Source organism: Aspergillus eucalypticola (genome assembly GCF_003184535.1).
Source record: "Aspergillus eucalypticola CBS 122712 chromosome Unknown BO83scaffold_30, whole genome shotgun sequence".
Lineage (NCBI taxonomy): Eukaryota > Fungi > Ascomycota > Eurotiomycetes > Eurotiales > Aspergillaceae > Aspergillus > Aspergillus eucalypticola.
Window position 1 is genome coordinate 97842 of NW_020290304.1, and position 17616 is coordinate 115457.

At 48.3% G+C, this 17616-nt stretch overlaps 7 protein-coding genes across 7 annotated transcripts; 3 read left to right on the top strand and 4 right to left on the bottom strand.

The window, feature by feature from the left end:
* Positions 1-151: 151 nt before the first annotated feature.
* BO83DRAFT_411206 (uncharacterized protein) lies at positions 152-637 on the bottom strand (the record flags this gene model as incomplete). Its single annotated transcript, XM_025534290.1, has 3 exons — positions 152-303; positions 377-505; positions 562-637. The coding sequence occupies 3 exons, from the start codon at positions 635-637 to the stop codon at positions 152-154; spliced, it is 357 nt and encodes a 118-aa protein (XP_025383969.1).
* Positions 584-2965, bottom strand: BO83DRAFT_454990 (uncharacterized protein; the record flags this gene model as incomplete). The annotated part of the gene is made up of 3 exons (XM_025537007.1): positions 584-1950; positions 2012-2637; positions 2920-2965. 3 exons carry the CDS (start codon positions 2963-2965, stop codon positions 1012-1014), a joined length of 1611 nt encoding a protein of 536 aa, XP_025383970.1. The 3' UTR covers positions 584-1011.
* Positions 2966-3385: 420 nt separating this feature from the next.
* BO83DRAFT_402310 (putative GABA permease) lies at positions 3386-5316 on the top strand (the record flags this gene model as incomplete). Its single annotated transcript, XM_025533520.1, has 8 exons — positions 3386-3472; positions 3551-3621; positions 3682-3740; positions 3792-3846; positions 3899-3990; positions 4049-4420; positions 4476-4796; positions 4856-5316. 8 exons carry the CDS (start codon positions 3386-3388, stop codon positions 5314-5316), a joined length of 1518 nt encoding a protein of 505 aa, XP_025383971.1.
* Positions 5317-6394: 1078 nt separating this feature from the next.
* On the bottom strand, positions 6395-7362 carry BO83DRAFT_381806 (uncharacterized protein). Its single transcript, XM_025532079.1, has 3 exons — positions 7242-7362; positions 6625-6956; positions 6395-6538 (listed from the first exon to the last, which is right to left on the bottom strand). Exons 1-3 carry the CDS (start codon positions 7289-7291, stop codon positions 6495-6497), a joined length of 426 nt encoding a protein of 141 aa, XP_025383972.1. The 5' UTR covers positions 7292-7362; the 3' UTR covers positions 6395-6494.
* A 2597-nt stretch (positions 7363-9959) lies between these two features.
* BO83DRAFT_392508 (uncharacterized protein) lies at positions 9960-10688 on the bottom strand (the record flags this gene model as incomplete). The annotated part of the gene is made up of 3 exons (XM_025532944.1): positions 9960-10169; positions 10300-10439; positions 10484-10688. 3 exons carry the CDS (start codon positions 10686-10688, stop codon positions 9960-9962), a joined length of 555 nt encoding a protein of 184 aa, XP_025383973.1.
* Positions 10689-14211: 3523 nt separating this feature from the next.
* BO83DRAFT_322061 (guanine nucleotide-binding protein subunit alpha) lies at positions 14212-15577 on the top strand (the record flags this gene model as incomplete). Its single annotated transcript, XM_025527878.1, has 5 exons — positions 14212-14341; positions 14417-14601; positions 14697-14860; positions 14916-15174; positions 15236-15577. The coding sequence occupies 5 exons, from the start codon at positions 14212-14214 to the stop codon at positions 15575-15577; spliced, it is 1080 nt and encodes a 359-aa protein (XP_025383974.1).
* A 901-nt stretch (positions 15578-16478) lies between these two features.
* BO83DRAFT_322099 (mitochondrial 37S ribosomal protein mS38) lies at positions 16479-17606 on the top strand (the record flags this gene model as incomplete). Its single annotated transcript, XM_025527881.1, has 2 exons — positions 16479-16830; positions 16909-17606. 2 exons carry the CDS (start codon positions 16479-16481, stop codon positions 17604-17606), a joined length of 1050 nt encoding a protein of 349 aa, XP_025383975.1.
* Positions 17607-17616: the final 10 nt, after the last annotated feature.

Here is a 17616-nt window from a genome sequence, read left to right on the forward strand (position 1 = left end):
AGTGAACTCCAACCGCTACATTGCGTCGCAGAACTTGGCCCAATTCATTTTATGCCCCTGTAAAGCAACAACAAGGTTCTTGGATCCACTCCATTATCAGTTTGCTAGACCCTACTAATCCGAATGTTACATCATAATCCAGTGACACATATCAAAGTTTCGCCATCTCACGACCCCCACACTTCCAAGCCAACCCATAACTATCCGTAGAAAAAGTGATAGTACTGCCCCTCGGAAAGAAGAATGTTTCACCTGGCCTCACTGTAACGGTCTGTCCAGTTTCATCACGGAGATTGATTTCCCCTTCACAGTAACAGAACAATGATCAGTTGATACATGTCCTATCATCGTCGTCGAAGTGATATGGCTCACTCACCCTTAATAACCACCCCAACCTCGTCATACGAGTATGTCGGAGGCGTAGATTCAGGTCCTTTCTCAATGCAGAACCAGGATCCGACAATTGGGTTCTTCTCGCCACTTTTGCTTGTTCCTAGTAGGTCCGCTATGTTTCTGCTGTCAATGTCCCGTCGATGATAATAATGAGGAAGGAGGCGGTACCGAAGAAGATGTTGGGTATATCTCCGTATCTAGGGACGTTGTACATTGCAGTATTGCTTTTCACTTGGAGGACCATGTTGATGGTGTTATGTCTGGACACTGGGATGGAGGGGGAGGGGAGAAAGTGTTGAGTGTTCTGGTAGGCTTGAAATAAGGCTACTAGTATATATGTAGCAGTTGCTTAGCCGAGGGATGAACGGTCTTGGTGGGTTTGCTGTAGCAATAGTTGCTGGAAGGAATCCCGAAGAAGAGTCACTCAGGATATCAAGAGCCGGAGCATAAGCCGTTCCATATTAGCGTATCACTGACTCGTAGTTTAAGGAGATCCCTCGCCAGGCAAAATTGACGATCCAACTAGAAAGACATCTATAAGTATGAAAACCGACCAATCGCATCCTTTGTTCTAGTTGACGCACTATTTTCCCCAATTCGGTTAGTGCCATGGGAGGTTTAACCAAAGATCGACTCCAGCTTCTCGGAGCTCATCACTTCAGTCCACTGGATGTATTCCCATTCCTGGCCAGGCCCCTCAGCGGCCCTTCTCACGTCGGCTAGAAACCACACTCTATCGAGAATCTTCTGCGCACGGCCAATAACAGCGAGTCCTACAATTTCCTGGACGGTCTTGATGCGCTCGCGCACGAATTCCCTCCAGAAAAGATAGGTATCCTGCTGCAGTATGGATGCGGGGACATCAGTCGAGAAACATGGAAATTGCAGAGCGCTACCCGCGATAATCAATGGAATCGTGAGCACACAGTAAACTCCAGATGTTGGCGGAAGCACCCCAATGGTGGTAAGCACATTGGTGGCCAGGCTCAAGATACTGTGGTTTAGGCTAGAATCGACAAAAGGGCCTCTCTGCAATTCGGGGAAGGTCATATAGAGCTGAAGTAATCCTACAAGCCGGTAGACGCGTGCAATTCGTTGGAGGTGGCCGACAGGTGTCCGGGAGTCAACCGTGTCTTCTATGCGATCCGTTGGTAGGATCTTGTAGGAAAGGAGCGCAGTTTCAATGGCTCTAGCCTGCTCGAGCATGTCGGGGCCTACATGGCCCCACCCTACAGACAATTGTCGGGCAAGAGATCGCTGCCTTGTCAATATACCAACTTGGGCCAGATTTATGAAAAGTGGTGTGCAGATTCCTGTCCAGGGATTGACGTAGATGGTGCACTTCTCGTCCTCGAGACTGTACGGTATCAGGTAGGAAATTGAGTCCAGAGACTGGTTGTGTACAAAAGAAGCGACTGCTTCCCAGTAAGACATGATCCCTGTGATTGTGTTTCTTGTTCGGGGGCAGCGCGCTGGGACGGTGGTAATCCATTTCTGGAACAAGCTGCGTGCACCATGGAGATGCGTTACTCCGAGCTGAGTTGGATCATGCCACCCCTATGAAAGGCCATCAGCTTGACATACAAAAGGCTGGCATAAGCACACGGAGGATGGCTACCTCTGTCATGCCCAAAAGTATGCTACCAAGTAATATCTCGGCAATTTCATCGAGCGGTGAGCCATTGTTTATTTCTTGTATCAGCAACCCCTTTGTGAGTTTTGCCTTCAGGCAGGAGAGTGCACTTGTCCGGTGCCGCAGTGTTATCGTCATCATATTCCTTTCTTTTGTTGTCAGATGAGCGGCGGACATTGATAGCACGCAGTAGTGAATCAGAGGTCGGGAGCTTATCAGGGATCCCACTTCGACGCGGAGGAAGTTCTTTTGTGAGTCAAAGCACGAGTTGACAGGACAAACATTAGAGAAATAATGCCAAAGAAGTGCAGTGTCATCGTCTTGTGGGGTAGACAAAGTCCGTTGCACTGTAAAGGTTCTTGTCCATGAATCACCACAATCATCTCTCAGCAGACTTGAAGGAGTCCAGATATCGTTCGACGGCAAATTGTTCGCCGTAGAGATGAATACGGGGTCTAATCTAGCAGCAGTCTCGTTCTGCGCGGAATGGACATCTGTCTGCCTAGACAGGGAACATGTGGCACTGTCCGACACTGTGGACTCGAACCAGTTGGGTTCCACTGAATGAATGGGCTCTGTCCTCTGAAGCCCCTGCTCGGAGGACTTCGGTGCTGCGCTATTATTGCCACTTTTCCCCACCTCATATTTGGATGACCACTTCAAAGGACGTTTGTATCCCGGGCATTCGAAACCTTTACGGGTGCATTGAATACACACAGGAAGCGTTTCATCGCATTTGATTCGCTGTCAGCCAGGTCAGCTTGTACACTCGTGAGGAAGTACCCTATGAGTTGCTGGTCCCACCCTTTGTTTGCATCTTAGACAGCCATCTGGCATCAGAGGTGTGTCAGTTCCCTCAATGTATGCACACTTGGATCATCTTAGCTACTCACTGCGAGTCTTCACCCTGCGGCGTGAGACAGGCTGTGAGTCCGACATTGACAATGGTGGGTCCAGAGAATGGGTATGGTAGTAGTATTGCTCGTGAGGACAATGTTGTGGAGTAGATGAAGCTGATTGCAGATGGCGGCAAATTTCGCAAGAGATGATAAGGTATCTCACTAGTGCTTCCCCGCAATTCCGCTGTCAAGATAAGCATCGGAACGTTCCACTGGCCCGCACTTTTTATACTCTTTCAGATACGAAGCGCTAATCGTTTCGTCCGTATATCAATTGCAAGGGTACTGGCCATGGCGATTCCGAAGATGCCTATCTTTTAGGTTGCAACCGGTTATTGGACAATCATTATGGACTCTATACCTCAGAATTTCTGCTTTATACATCCCATTCCTACCCATACAGTCTCCCATTTCGTGAACTAATGGCACTCCTATTGCCAAAAATAAAACGTCATTCAGTATGAAGAATCCTAAAGATACTATGGCTGCCAAGTCGGCAGACATTGATGAGAATGGGCTCAGCATGGGAGAGGTTATCCCAATCAAGGTCACTATCCTCTTTCCTTAATCTATACTAGTCTGAAGTCGACATGGGCAACTTCTAATGGCGATGCTTGGTCTGTAGAAGCCCTTTTCTCGGCTTACTATATTTGCCTTGACTGTGGTTCTCATGTCAACTTGGGAGGCGCTCTCCAGGTAAAGCCTGCGCTCACTTCATCACCTTAACTTCGTGTCTAACTGTTTCATTGACGATAGTACAATGTCCTCGGGTCTCGTTAGTGGTGGCCCTGTATCCCTCATCTATGGATTCCTTCGTTCGTCCTACCTTTCTCCAGCCGCACGTAATAAATCTGATTAGATGGTAGTTGCGATTGTGGGTTCCATGGCAACAGCAGCCTCTTTAGGTGAAATGGTGTCTATGTCGGTGCTTCCTGCTTCATACTTGAAATTATCTGACTTTGTTACATTCTAGGTATCCCACGGCTGGTGGTCAGTATCACTTCATCGCAAAGTTCGCACCCAACAAATGGCAGAATATCCTCAGCTGGTCCTTGGGATGGATAGGTAGGCACTGTCATCACCAGGCTTATACGCGACGATGCTTATCTCTTTCACATAATAGGAACCTTTGGCTGGGTATCATTTACTGCTAGTGCCCCTTATCTTGCCGCAGGCATGATACAAGGTCTTGTAGTCCTCACATGCGAGACATATCAGCCTCAGCGCTGGCATTTGTCAATGATATACTGGGCTCTTGTCGGTCTCTCCACCGCTCTCAATATCTGGGGCAGTCGTCTTTTCTCCCTGGTAGAGACGGCGTCTCTCATCATTCACCTGGTGGGATTTCTGGTTGTCCTAATCGTGATGTGGGTTTGCGTGCCAATCAAACATGATGCCAGTTTTGTTTTCACCACCTTCTTGAATAGCACTGGATGGCCTAGTAATGGTCTTTCCTGGTGCCTTGGAATGCTCTCCAGCTGCTATGTTTTGGCGGGTTCGTTGACAACCACCTTTTATACATAATGCATAATCTGACTCTCTGAGCTCAGGCTACGACGGAGCCATCCATCTCTGCGAGGAGATGGCTAACCCAGAAACCGCCGTGCCGTACTGTATGCTGGGATCGCTTGCCATCAACGACATATTGGGCTTTGTGTTTCTACTCACCATTCTGTTCTGCATGGGGGACATGGAAAGTGCACTTCAGACCCCGACCGACTACCCAATAATCGAAATTTTCCGCAGTGTGACAAGATCATTGGCTGGAAGCTGTGCCCTAACTGCTGTTCTAATAATCGCAGCCTGGCTGGGTACCATTGCACTGCTGGCATCGACAGCTCGTATGGTCCTTTCATTGGCTCGCGACAGAGGTATTAACAGTCTCGTTATTCCTCTCTTACTTCTTGAATGTCATCACTGACCCACACAGCTCTTCCATTTTCCACTTACCTTTCTCAGCTCGATTCCCGCACAGACTTGCCGAAGCGCGCAATAATCACAACTAGCTGTCTGCTCATCCTGTTTGGGTTGATCAACATCGCATCCACGACTGCCTTCAACGCCATCCTCTCACTTGCCGTTCTAGGATTACATATCTCATACCTTGTCCCTATTGTCTTCTTCCTCTGGCGCCGTCTTTCCGCACCACATAGTGTGAGCTATGGACCATGGAGGCTTGGCCGCGCCGGCATTGCAATCAATGTCGTCGCCATCATGTATTTGCTGTTCACCAGTATCTTCATGGTGTTTCCCTCTTACCAGCCCGTCACTCCGTCTAACATGAATTATGCTTCCTTGATCTTTGGGTTCGTTTGCTTGATGAGTACGGTGTTCTGGCTGGTGCGTGGCCGAAAGGAATATGACGGTCCTGTTGTTGCTGTTAATTTGTGAGGGGAGCCTTTCTATACAATAAGGAGCATAAATAGAAGGGAAGAGTTTTGGAGGATACGCCATAGCATGGCAAAACACTGGTTTCGATCACAATGAAGTGGTAGCCTACATAAGAAGTGTATCGAGATCCTGATTTACATCTCCACTACTGAAGGTCACCGAGAATGTCAACTTGGCATTTAGGGTCTTCATCGTATCTTCAACATGTGCGGAATATTCCGGCACCATTCCACTCAATTATCTAAATACTTCGAGGTCCTTCACCACGGAAGCCTTGTACTGTTTCCCATCAGACAGAAAAAATATATATATATATATATATAGGTATGCGAATGATCCAACAAGTGTAATCCCATTATCCAGCGCGAAGTACATCGAAACTTAGCGATCGAGTGCAATAAACTTGCATCAATCACTAAAGAGCTTGGGGCAAACCACTAATTGTCTGATGAAAACCGCCCAGACGTGTTTCTCTAAAAGCTGCCCTCGCTCGCCCAATTGCACGGCCGTAGAAAAACATTTGGCCCAAAGACAGAGTATTGTATTATCCATCTTATATATTGATTGTCAGTGTCGGATTATCACTCAGGATAAAAGTAGTTCGTCCTATATATAACTAGATTGAAATTAGCACTGCGCGAAACAAACTTATATTTGCAGCTCTTTGCGTAGTGATCAAAGACTATCTTGGGAAGATGTACATCTTCCCGCCCCATAATTAGGATATAAGGTCGTATAGTGGGCGCCTTCATCCTCCTGGTTATATAGTTGTTCGCGCAGATTGTGTAGCAGCGACAAGTTGATACTTGCGAATGGGGGTATTCGTATTCTCTGATTCTGGAGGCACTCTGGTTCGTTCATGGAATTCAGATAATAGCCGGTAAACAGTGTACTTGTCGTATCTGCTTCTTTGTGCATTATGTATATGAGACGTATGTACATTGAATCTCTCTTTTTCTCACTTTCTCACTCTCTCTCCCTCTATACCGAGAGGTATATGTATACAAGTGTAAGTTGAATACTCTGTCCACTCCGGGCGTGCTTCCAGCCAAGTGTAGTGTAGTATCAGTCGAGTATCCCGCTGCATAGGAGTCCGTATTGGGCTTTGTTCTGAGTATCGACTGATATGCGCATCCCCTCGGTTAACTGTGTAGCTTAGTAGGTGAGGATATTGTGCATCACCGATGACGGCCCGGGAATGGATCACTGTTGGACGGTTCATCTGTACAAACCAGGACCATGATTAGTAACCGTAGAGTAAGAGTAATAATTCAACACAGCACCAATGATGAGAAGCGTAACACATACAGGGCATCCAGCACAAAAAGTAATAAGCAGCGGAGAAGAACGACAAGATGGCAAAAGCAACATAACACGCCGCGTAGAACATCACCACCCGTGACCTTTGTCGTCCATCTCTGCTACTACTAAATATGCTATCACCACTAGCATTGCTCAGAATCTCCGTGTCATTGCCATTGTCATCATCGTCATCGTGATCATCGTGTCGCCTATACCCCCGGTAGGGCTGACATTTTTCAATATCGGGAGGGTTGTTATTATTATTAGAATCGCTGCTGTGATGGTTGTAGTTGTACTTGTGCACTGTGGTATCTTCGGAGTGGGTGGAACTTTCTTCGCTAAGATTGCAGTGGGTAAATGTCAGCCGATGGTAGCCCAATAATTATTTTATACCTAGGTAGGTGGTATAGTAGTAGCATCTCATGCTATTGTGTACATTCCCGTATGCAGGGTGCGGGATGGATTGGCTAGGGGACCAATCCAATCCCTGCATAGTCAGTCGGAAATGACCCAAATTCTGGGGTAATAATGTGATTGGGTTGCAATTGATAAGCGCACCAGATAACTTTTCTTAGTGGCTAATCAGAAACAAAACAAAAAAGAAAGTAAGGTGACTGACTGACCTTGGCCTCTTCAGGGAAATTGGTATTTGGCCGTTCTGCATGCGACTCATCTCACCAGAACCACGTAAATTCGTTAGGAGTCAGTCAGCTCGGAATAAAGTTCAAGACCGGCGAATCCTTGTGATGATGATGACTGGAGCTGAGGGAAAGGGGACAACATTTCGGAGCTGGAACAATTAACCATAATAATAATTCTGAATTTCATTGCGCAAGCCTATTATTTACCCTTAGCCTCCCCCTGTAAATCCGTAGCGATGCGGGCGTTTCAGTCTAGGCTCGTTAGTGAATTGGTTAGTGAGTTTGTCTAATCAGGCAGTTGAGGGCGGTGATGAGTCAGCTGCGCATTGGGGAGCATAAAATGGATCTTATGCTTCAGGGGTCAGGAGATGGGATGATGATGTTGATGGTCATGTTGATAATGGGTGGTGTGGTTCAGTTGGTCAGTGAGTGGACGGGAAGAAAATTTCTTCATTGCTATTTACGGATTTGGATTATCCCAGAAGGCTGAAGAACTTATTGGTAACTGCTACTACTCACTTTGGCCGATGTAACAACTTGGCCAGCAGAAAGCGCTCAGATGTCGTGCAATCCCCTGGCGAGAGTGCGCCACGAGTGTCAAAACCAATCAACCTACATGCTGCTACATTCCATGTGTTGGTTGAACCCCTTTCATGCTGAGAAAGTGTTTAATTCTCCGGGCGACAGCTCGGTTGAAACCTTATGGCTGTTTGGCTCACTGCTTAACCATGGTTGAACCACGGAGCAAGGCATACCTGGTGTGTCACTCAACAGGGATTCCTACTGTAGATTGCTGAAAACGGCGACTGTCCTACATCCCTAGCTAGGTAGGGATCAAATTCGATATTTTAACAATGCATGGAAAGGGAAAGAGCCAGGCAGGGATGAGTAGCCATTCCAAGATTGTAAGTCAAAAGCCAAAAAATAAAACAAAAAAAGCACCCATTTCTACGATACCCGGACTGAATCCGCCGGTACGGATCACGGAAGTGATTTGAGGTATTACCAATGAGAAATCGCAGTGATTCGTAATAAGGCTCCATTTACCGAGTCCCCAACAGGCAATTAGCAGCAACGGCAAGGTCCACCGCCGGTGGTACCTGCAGATACCGTGCTCGAATAAGGTACTGATAGTCGAATGGAACCTGGTGGCTTCCTTGACGCTTTGGAGGGGCACCTTGACTTGACAGCTTGACGGACAGCTTTGGCCAATAACCACAAGGCGGACGCTTCACCAGGAGTTGCCTCAATACGGGTCACAATTGGAAGTTATCCACTTGGCCAAACGGCTAATTCTCGCTCGAGGTTCGGGATTGCGAGATACTTCCTGTATTGTCCCTCGCCAAGATGTGCGTATGTGTGGGAGAGAGAATAGAAGCCCAAGCAGCTACGCGGTCCTGAATAGAAGCCACAAATGCGCAAAGTAGGCTTAGGTTTCGTACTAGTCAACTTTGTGCTCTCTAGCAAAGTTGCCAAGCTGGAGTGTATGCACCGCATTAGTATTAACCATTCTCTCCCCCCGGCATGTGACATGTCTGCCCAGGATCAAGTTCGCTTGAAAGGACCGTCCCTTAGTGTAACCTAGCCGCAAGCAAGATGGGCCGCAATTAAACAGAATTTGGATGAGGAACGACAATCATCATTATTGGGTGTTTATGGGAGTACCCGATTGGCGCTGAATGAAGATCGCCCAGCCAAGCATGAAAGGACACTCGGGAGTGCAACAGGGACTTTCAATTACTTTTGACTGGATCGTCCATTAATCAGCGCCGAAGTGATTATTTTCGGAAGGGGCTCTTCCCTGTTAGGATCCAAAGCCGGCCGTTAGAACTTAGAAGTTTAGAAAGAGGAGAAAAAGCGGCAAGACCCCGGCCTGCATTTCCCCCGGAATAGAAACCACGCGGTATTCCGGCGTCAACCCTGACGAGACCGCAGAGGCATTGGCCAATGGCATTGGCTGGTCGGAGCTATGGAAGATACTGCCCAAGTAATAAGGTAAGTATCTTGTAACCTGCGGATGCGTTGCCATTACGGAGTATCCATTTTTACGGAGCGCTTTCCATGCGGTTTTCAGGAACCCCATCCAGCCGGAGTGAAGTGGAGTAATATATACGAAGTTACGAACGGTAAGAGAGGCCAGAAGGGTAGGGGTCGGAGGAGTGGGTAGGAAAAAGGGGGTTCGAATTGCAGAAGGATTGTTATGAGCAAAGGCTTGTTCGTCGTTTGCCCGTGGCTACCCATTCACTAGAAATGCTTCAACTAAATTTAGGGTCTGAAGGATGGATGCAACATTCGACTATTGCATTTCACAAAAGTTGGCTATCTCAGGGCGGGTCAGATAGACACCAAAACTCTGGACACTGACAGTACTTTCTGGCTGGCAGGCAACTAACTGAGCCCGTCAATAAGTTAGCCCTGGTCTATGCGCAAAAGCCTTTTTTTTCCTCTTTCTGTCCTTCTTTTTCTGGCCATGCAAGGGGGTCGCAGTGCACCGTGACCAAGTCAATGGCATGGAAGGAGTTCAATGCGTCCTGTCAGGACTCCGCTTTCGCTGTGGGGTCGATGGGAACTCGAAACTGGTGAAACAAACTAAGAATCCCACAGAGGACGAGGGGGTGAAGCACGTGGTTGGAGCGCGCAGCCGGTCGTATTTACATCGTATCGTATCAGCACAGTACGTATCGTTACTCTTCCTGTGTATTACACAGAGATGGCATCATCTGCTTTTTCACTGTTGTGGTTAAGCCTGAATACAACACTTCGGAGTATCTTCCACCAGATAACATTGTTCATTATCGGGCTCATTCGATGAAAATAGAACGGATGTAAATGGCCATCCTTGCTGTAGATCTCTTCTAAAAGCAAAGACTCCAAGAGACCGCCAGAGCCTAGACCCCAATTAGCGATGGGCTAAGGTTTGTTTGCCATTGTCTATTATCAATAATATTTTTGAAAGGGTACTTCAACCACCATAGAAGCTCTCTCTCTGGCCCTAAATGAGGCTGCTTATTGCCCGAACCATGGTACTCATCCCGCGAACCATCCCGCGGGCAAGCCTGTCTTGCCCGTACCGAGTAAGATCTAACGACGAAGGCATGGCCTTGACACCCACAGTGATGGGCCCAGGATAACCCAGGGACACTCGTGAAACATAATCAAAGCACGAGAATGTGTATGCCCCTATTCGCATGTCAGGTGCACAACGATCCAAAGTAAATACGTACAGCTTCGTTTCAACTGTTCGGGGTTCGGAGGATATCCAAATGCAGAAGGATTTTCGAGTTCCACTCCGACATACTTCTCGAAGGAGATAAGGAATGCGACACGGGAGGAACTGCGTTGAGATTGGAGGGACACTGTTACAAGGTGAATTTTTGCATCCGCCTTTTCACCTTTCATCGAGGGAAGGTATGCAGGCTTCTCCTGCATTTGAGAACGAATCTTGGATAGCGCCGATGACCAGCATATGATAGATCTCATAAGGAAAATCGAAAAAGCAAACACCCACACATGGATGCGTCGGCTAGACTACTGTAGACTTGCTCACCACTCCCGCTTCACCTGTTCGCTTGGAGGGTGTTTCCTGTGGCTAAGGCTAAGCGCCCATCTTACCTCCACTGATTGACGCTGACGGCCTGCTGATTAAAGCTACCCCTGCCTTAGTGGCCCGACGGCGTGTTGGCCGGCGGGCAAGACGACTTCGAAATCCCGGAAAAGGCGAAAGTGATCTCCACATTCCCATTTCCCAAAAAGAAAAATAAAAAAGTATTTCAGTGCGAGCATCTTTCCACGGCGATTTCTGGCCCCCGACCTCGGGTGGTCAATGAACGATACGATCTCCGAATCATGACAGATCATGATATCGTAAATAAAGTTTCACATGGCATGGTTTTACCCCTACTTAAGTAGGTTTCGCATTGATCCGACAGTGATGAGATCATGCGAGATCCGGATAATGACCACAGAACAACAGAAGCAATCATGCAACTATCGCTCAATAATTCGACACCCATCGCAGGAGCATGCTTTCCTCAACTCTTGGAAGAAGATCGCGCTGCTGTGGAGCCAAGTGTCTGCTAAAACTCAGCCGCAGGCTCTTGACAAACCAACGGAAGATGCCGAAATTGTCGCTGGCGAATTTGGAGAGAAGCCACTTGCGTAGATAAGGTTCTACAGTAAGCTTAGACAGGTTCGAATGCTCAGCCCTCTGTTTCTCTTTGTTTGTGATGGGTCGCAAAGACTGGCGATGATCTATGAGAACCCGAGGCACTAGTTCAACTCAATTTCCCGACTCCTTCCTGGTCCAAGAGCGATGTACATCCAGTGTCCTCTATAGACCGACGGATTAAAGACCCGGGAACTCGAACATCGATAACGCTGTCAATAGTTCCTCTACCCTTTGGGCTAACAAATAATAGTAGTCAGTTCGATCAAGGTGGGCTTGCAGGCTTCATTCGGACTTCTTACAAAGTACTTATTTTGTCCCAAAACACTCTCCATAAAAGCAGATGCTACTCGTCGATCGGTGCATACCAACGCATCCGATTCGCGCCTCGTGGCGTCGTCGTTCGCTTGCATGGCTTGGCAGCCGCAGGAGGGCACCGGTGGGAACATGACTCGGGGTCTCATTCGCCCCCGGAGTCACAAGGATGCATCCATAGCCCAGGAGTAAGTCGTTGGCCATCAGTGGTACGAGGTAACTGATGCTGACGTCCAGCGACCGTGGGAATGGGGGCTAAACTGAGTTCCCAATGCCTTACGATCCTTGCGGTTAAAAGTTTTATTGAGTTCATATAGATTCATATACCCTGATTAAAGGATCGCGGTCGGAACCATATTTATGGGTAAGGTAATATGGCACGTGGATGATGGCGACGTGAGAAGGCATTACTACTAGTACTCTGATAGTGGGAGTAATGCTGCATTTTTGAGGAAAAGATCCATCTCAAATCCAGATTGATTGAGGATTAATTTCACGAAGACCCATAGAGGAAGGATCTATGGTCAATCCATTGTTGATGGGCCCGCGGGTCATCGGCGAGGCCGGAACTTGACTCGAACAAGTACGTAGCTACTGGCTATCCATCTGCTGGATATCCCGAATAATTAATTGTCAACTGCTGGATGTTTCCCCAGCCGGACAGTGTGTGTTGCTGCAGAGAATGATTGAGGATACGGAGAGCTCTCCGTACTAAACCACGTATATACCGGGTACCAATATCGTTTTGGTATTATAACGCGTTGTGCCACCCATAACTCGCAAGATTATTACTTACTGACTAGTAGCTTACGGGCGGTAAGAAGCATCATTTGGACCTTAATGCACTCCATTTCCAATCGGCTCGAACCAGGCTAAGAGCGGACGAAGAATGAATGGAGCCATTCATCCACAGTTGAATGGAGTTCCGGGGTGGGTCAGCATTGTTCGTCTACAACCAGTGAGATCATCAGGGCCAGGCCGTCTACTTTGTACTCTGTATAGGGAGCTCGCAGCCGGGATGCTATCACGGAACTAAACGACACTAAGAAGCCAAGGGCTTACGGCTAAGGCCCTTAGGGGACGGTAGCCACAGCGCCGGCGGACTAATCCCTTTCTAGATTCCCAGAACGGGGCCCAATGCGACGCAGGAAATCTTTCACACGGTTTTCACAGGTAATACAGGCCCCGGTGTCAGGACCACTCACAGCCGAAGGTCCCCAGAAGGACGACTACGCCGAAGGGGAACTAAGCCGGACTAAACTTACTAGCAGCTCAACTCTGCTGGCACCGTGGCCCACTTCGATCGGATTTAATGGATTATCGAACGAATTGCGCGACGACTCCGCGACCAACATTCCCACCACTTACTCCTCCTCCTCCTTCCCTCTGCTCACTGCTAAACTAACTAAACTACTACTATTATTATTATTATTACTACTACTATAGACCTGCGAGTCTCCCAGACTGTCCTTCTCTCTCCCTCTCCTCTTTCTCTCGCTCCCTCTTTCTTTTTCTCTTCCTCTCTCTCTATCTCTTGCTTCTCGCCCTGGTCTTCCGCTCTTTTGCTTGTTTCGGTTGCGATACGGCGGAGATGTACTAATCTCCCTCCCCCATTCCTACCTCCCTCCCATCTTTCCCCTCACCTGAGCGTCTGCGGTCAGCATCTTCGCCCACCACCCACGAAAAGGGGAACGCCTCGAGGCTGCAGTCAGCATACCTAGCGAACTCTTCCCCGGCATTCAATTTGGAAGACATCCTCCGTTCATCAGCACTTCAATCTCGAAAGTTGTGCGAACTTCCCGAAAGCCTCGCAACTTCCGCGATCGACTCCGTCTCACTCAACACCTGTCTAAACCACCACCCCAACCTAGCCTGTCGAGGGACCTTCGTCGTCACATTCCTTAATTCGATCCCATATCTCGCAGATTTCAGAAAGCTCCGGACAGCTGCGCTGCTCGCCAATTAACTTGGATATCGTTCTCATACAAAGCGGGGGACAATTTGCGACAGTCGTATTGGAACACACCTTCGGCTTCGATCCTACCAGGACATCTTGCTTTGGAATAGGGAATACCGCGACGTACGTACAGTGACCGAGTAACGTTCAACTTGACGTTATTTGAGCCAGCGACATGTTCTAATTTGCGCCATTCGGGCGGGTTTAGTCAAAGATACATTGGTTTGGTTCTAGTGCTTGGTATCACATTCTGCCTTAAGTAGGTTTCGCTGAATTACTTTCTCGCTTCTTTCTCATTGCTTGAGACCTCGGGTCTCTCTGGTTGACGTTTCACACATGTCTCAAAGAGAGCCTTCCGTGTGGTTAACTGCGGGGTCTGGGCGTATCCCTGATTCAGCCATACTCTACTTGTGCTGCGTCTATTCTTGGTTACTTCGCACACTATAATCAGCAAGTACTAACTCACTTCCAGACATCATCGAAAGTCGCTTTGTGAGAGCACATCAATCTTCAGAATGGGTTGCATGAGTTCAAAACCCGTCGACACGGCGGATAAAGATGCTGTTCAACGAAGCGCTAGGATAGAAAAGGTTCTGAAAAATGACAAGAAAGTAATGGACCGAACAATCAAGATTCTCCTCCTTGGTAAGTTTCCAGACGCAACACGTCAAATTTGCAGTCATGGTGACGAGGAGTACTGATGCATTTTATTTTATGTAGGTGCTGGTGAATCGGGCAAGTCGACAATCATCAAACAAATGCGAATCATACATTCCGGCGGCTTCCCCGAGGATGAACGACGCCAAACACGAGCTGTGATCTACTCGAATCTTGTTATCGCCTTCAAAGTTCTACTGGATATCATGCGCGCCGAAAACATTGATTTCCAGCTTGAAAAGACAAAGGTAACTTCATCTGCTCCGTTGTCTTGCGATTTTCCATCGCAAGCGGAGATCCGTTTGTGGCAGTATGTGTGCTAATTCAGTTCGTCATTCATCAGCCGTTAGCCGAATATGTAGACAAGCTTGAGCCAGACGTCGGTTCAGACGAGGCATTCTCAGATCTCAAGGTTCGCGACGCTCTCAGAGAGATGTGGGACGATACAGGTGTTCAAAAAGCTGTTGCTCGAGGCCACGAGTTTGCTCTTCATGATAACTTGCATTAGTGAGTCCTAGGAACCTTCTTTTTGAACAAACAGGCAAGCCGTCTAACCTTTCAGCTTCTTTGATTCGCTTGATCGAATATTCACTCCTGGGTGGCTTCCCGACAACCAGGACATGTTGCAGGCTCGTTTGCGGACAACCGGAATTACTGAAACTCTCTTTGAACTCGGTCAAATGAACTTCCGAATGATGGACGTCGGTGGACAGCGATCTGAGCGAAAGAAGTGGATTCACTGTTTCGAGGGTGTTCAATGCCTTCTATTCATGGTTGCCCTATCTGGTTACGACCAATGTCTCGTTGAGGACCAGAATGCCGTACGTTTTCCCCTATCGCCTCCTTGAAGCACTTGAACTAACCGTTGTTCCAATCGTGCAGAACCAAATGCATGAAGCAATGATGCTGTTCGAGTCCTTGGTCAATGGCGAATGGTTCAAGCGCAAACCGATCATCTTGTTCCTGAACAAAATCGATCTGTTCAAGGGAAAGCTTCATGTTTCGCCAGTCTCCAACCATTTCCCTGACTACAATGGCTCCAACACGGACTTCGATGCAGCAGCCAGATACTTTGCAGACCGATTCCGGGGCATTAACCGGATTCCCGACCGAGAAATCTATATCCATTACACGAATGCTACCGATACGACGTTGTTGAAGGCAACAATGGATTCGGTACAAGACATGATTATTCAAAAGAATCTCCACACCCTCATACTATAAGGCTGTGAGACTTGGAACGATTTGAATTTTTACGAGCGAGTACGAGGCGTCAGCGATGCTCAACTTCCATTCTTCCCCTGCACACGCCAAGCGGTAAAAGCACGCTTGCTTTCCTTCAACTATTTTTATTCACTTCACTATATCCCTTCTCTTCCTGTACGTTTTTTTCTCCTTGTGGACTTCTTGTCTCGGCTTTTCATTCCTTTCAAAAGCTTATATGTTTTCTCCGGTTCAGCGACGGGTGCATTTCTTATATAATGCAGATTGATACCATATACCATATGTTGTTTGCGTCCATGTCTGCGCTTTTTCATCCCACCTAACGAGCTCTTTTTCCATTCTCCTGAGCTGAACCTTTGTGTGACCTTGACGCCTCCCGTGTATCTTTCCTTTTCTTCTTCTCTGTTGACATAATGAGCGCCCACCCACCCTATCATTTGCTCGTGTCACTTCTGGCAGCTCTAACTGGGAGCTGTATCTTCTGTATCCGATCATTCAGACTCTTCTAAGTAGAGCCGCCCTTATTGTAATCGTTCGGCTCAAGTGAGCATGGAACGAACAGATACCCAAATCGAAATCAATATAGTGTCATAGTTCCTGCAATGTAGTACGTATCACCAAACAATCAGTATTTCGCTGGTAGTGTCCAATTCTATCAGCGACAATAGGTAGTTCTGCATGAATACCTTGGCCGTTCAGGAGTTGGCATGTGGATAAAGTCAGGCGAGGTTACCCTTAAGATAGGTCCTGCAATTCCAAGTCACCTGATCTGGTCTCATGCCTGAGGCGACATGTGGCTTACATAATCACCGAGTTCCGCATGATCGGCTCCAACTTCGATTTCGCCTCTTCATTCCCGACAACATCGTCACCCAGCTTCTGGGCTTTACGACGTCGGAAAATGCTGTCGTCCTCACTGCGCCGGGCTGCATGGGCTCCTATGGGGCCCATCGCCGGCATGTCTCGCGCAACCAGCCAAAGTATTACTACCTCCGCGAACGGCCTCATCGGCTCGTCACAACATGTGCGTCAACGCCGATACTCCTCTTCGTCCTCGAAACCCAGCGATGGATCTAATAAAGTCGATTCTTCCTCTCAGACGCCTGCGAAGGGAGTGAATTCTGCAGAGAAACGTGAGGGGAAGGCTTCCAGACGGAGGGGCAAGGATAGCAACGGCCGCAATGGCTCCAAGCAGCCGACGGCTTTTTCCCGACTTCCCAGTGTTCCCTCTACCCAACACCTCCAGCCGCATGGTTAGTTGCCACAATCCCTATTCACCGTTCTTGTACTTCTTAAAATATGATGCGCTAATCTTTCTTCCTGTGGTCTAGACGTCCACGTCGCCTCCTTCTTTTCCATCCATCGACCCATCTCCGTTTCCACCACCGTTCCTCCGACCTCGACCCCCGAAGCCTTCGACGCCATCTTCACCGCAAAGAAGCCGGCTAAGCCTGAGGTGGACGATGTCATCTTCACCCTCTCCTCCGCCGTCAATTCCATGGAGAACTCCGCTGCCCACTCCGGCGAGCAGGAGGGCTCTCTGCAGTACTTCGACATGGAAGGCAACCAGCTGGATGGCATGAACCTTTCCGATCTGAAAGTCTCCGTCGAGGAACTCACCAAGCGTCTCCGTCCCTTCCACCCCCCTCCGCCACCCGTTCCCTTCGACGAAGCGAAGAACATGGCTTCCTCCGAGTTCGAGGACGTCCCCCGGGAAACCTCGACCTACTCCACTGTCCTGACCATCCACGAGTCGATACACTCGGATGGTCGCAAGACCTACGAGGCTCACACTGGTCCCTTCGTGCCCTCCGGTGAGATGGAAGCTCCCGGTGCCATTGGAGAGAGTGAGGCCATCATCGATGTCCCCCACAATTCCGGCACCACCTACATGGAGCGTATCCGCAACAACCGCACCATGCACGCCATTAGCACTAAGAGACGTCGCAGACTGAAGATGAAGAAGCACAAGCTGAAGAAGCTGCGCAAGAGGACAAGGACCCTGAGACGGAAGCTTGAGAAGGCTTGATTGATTATCT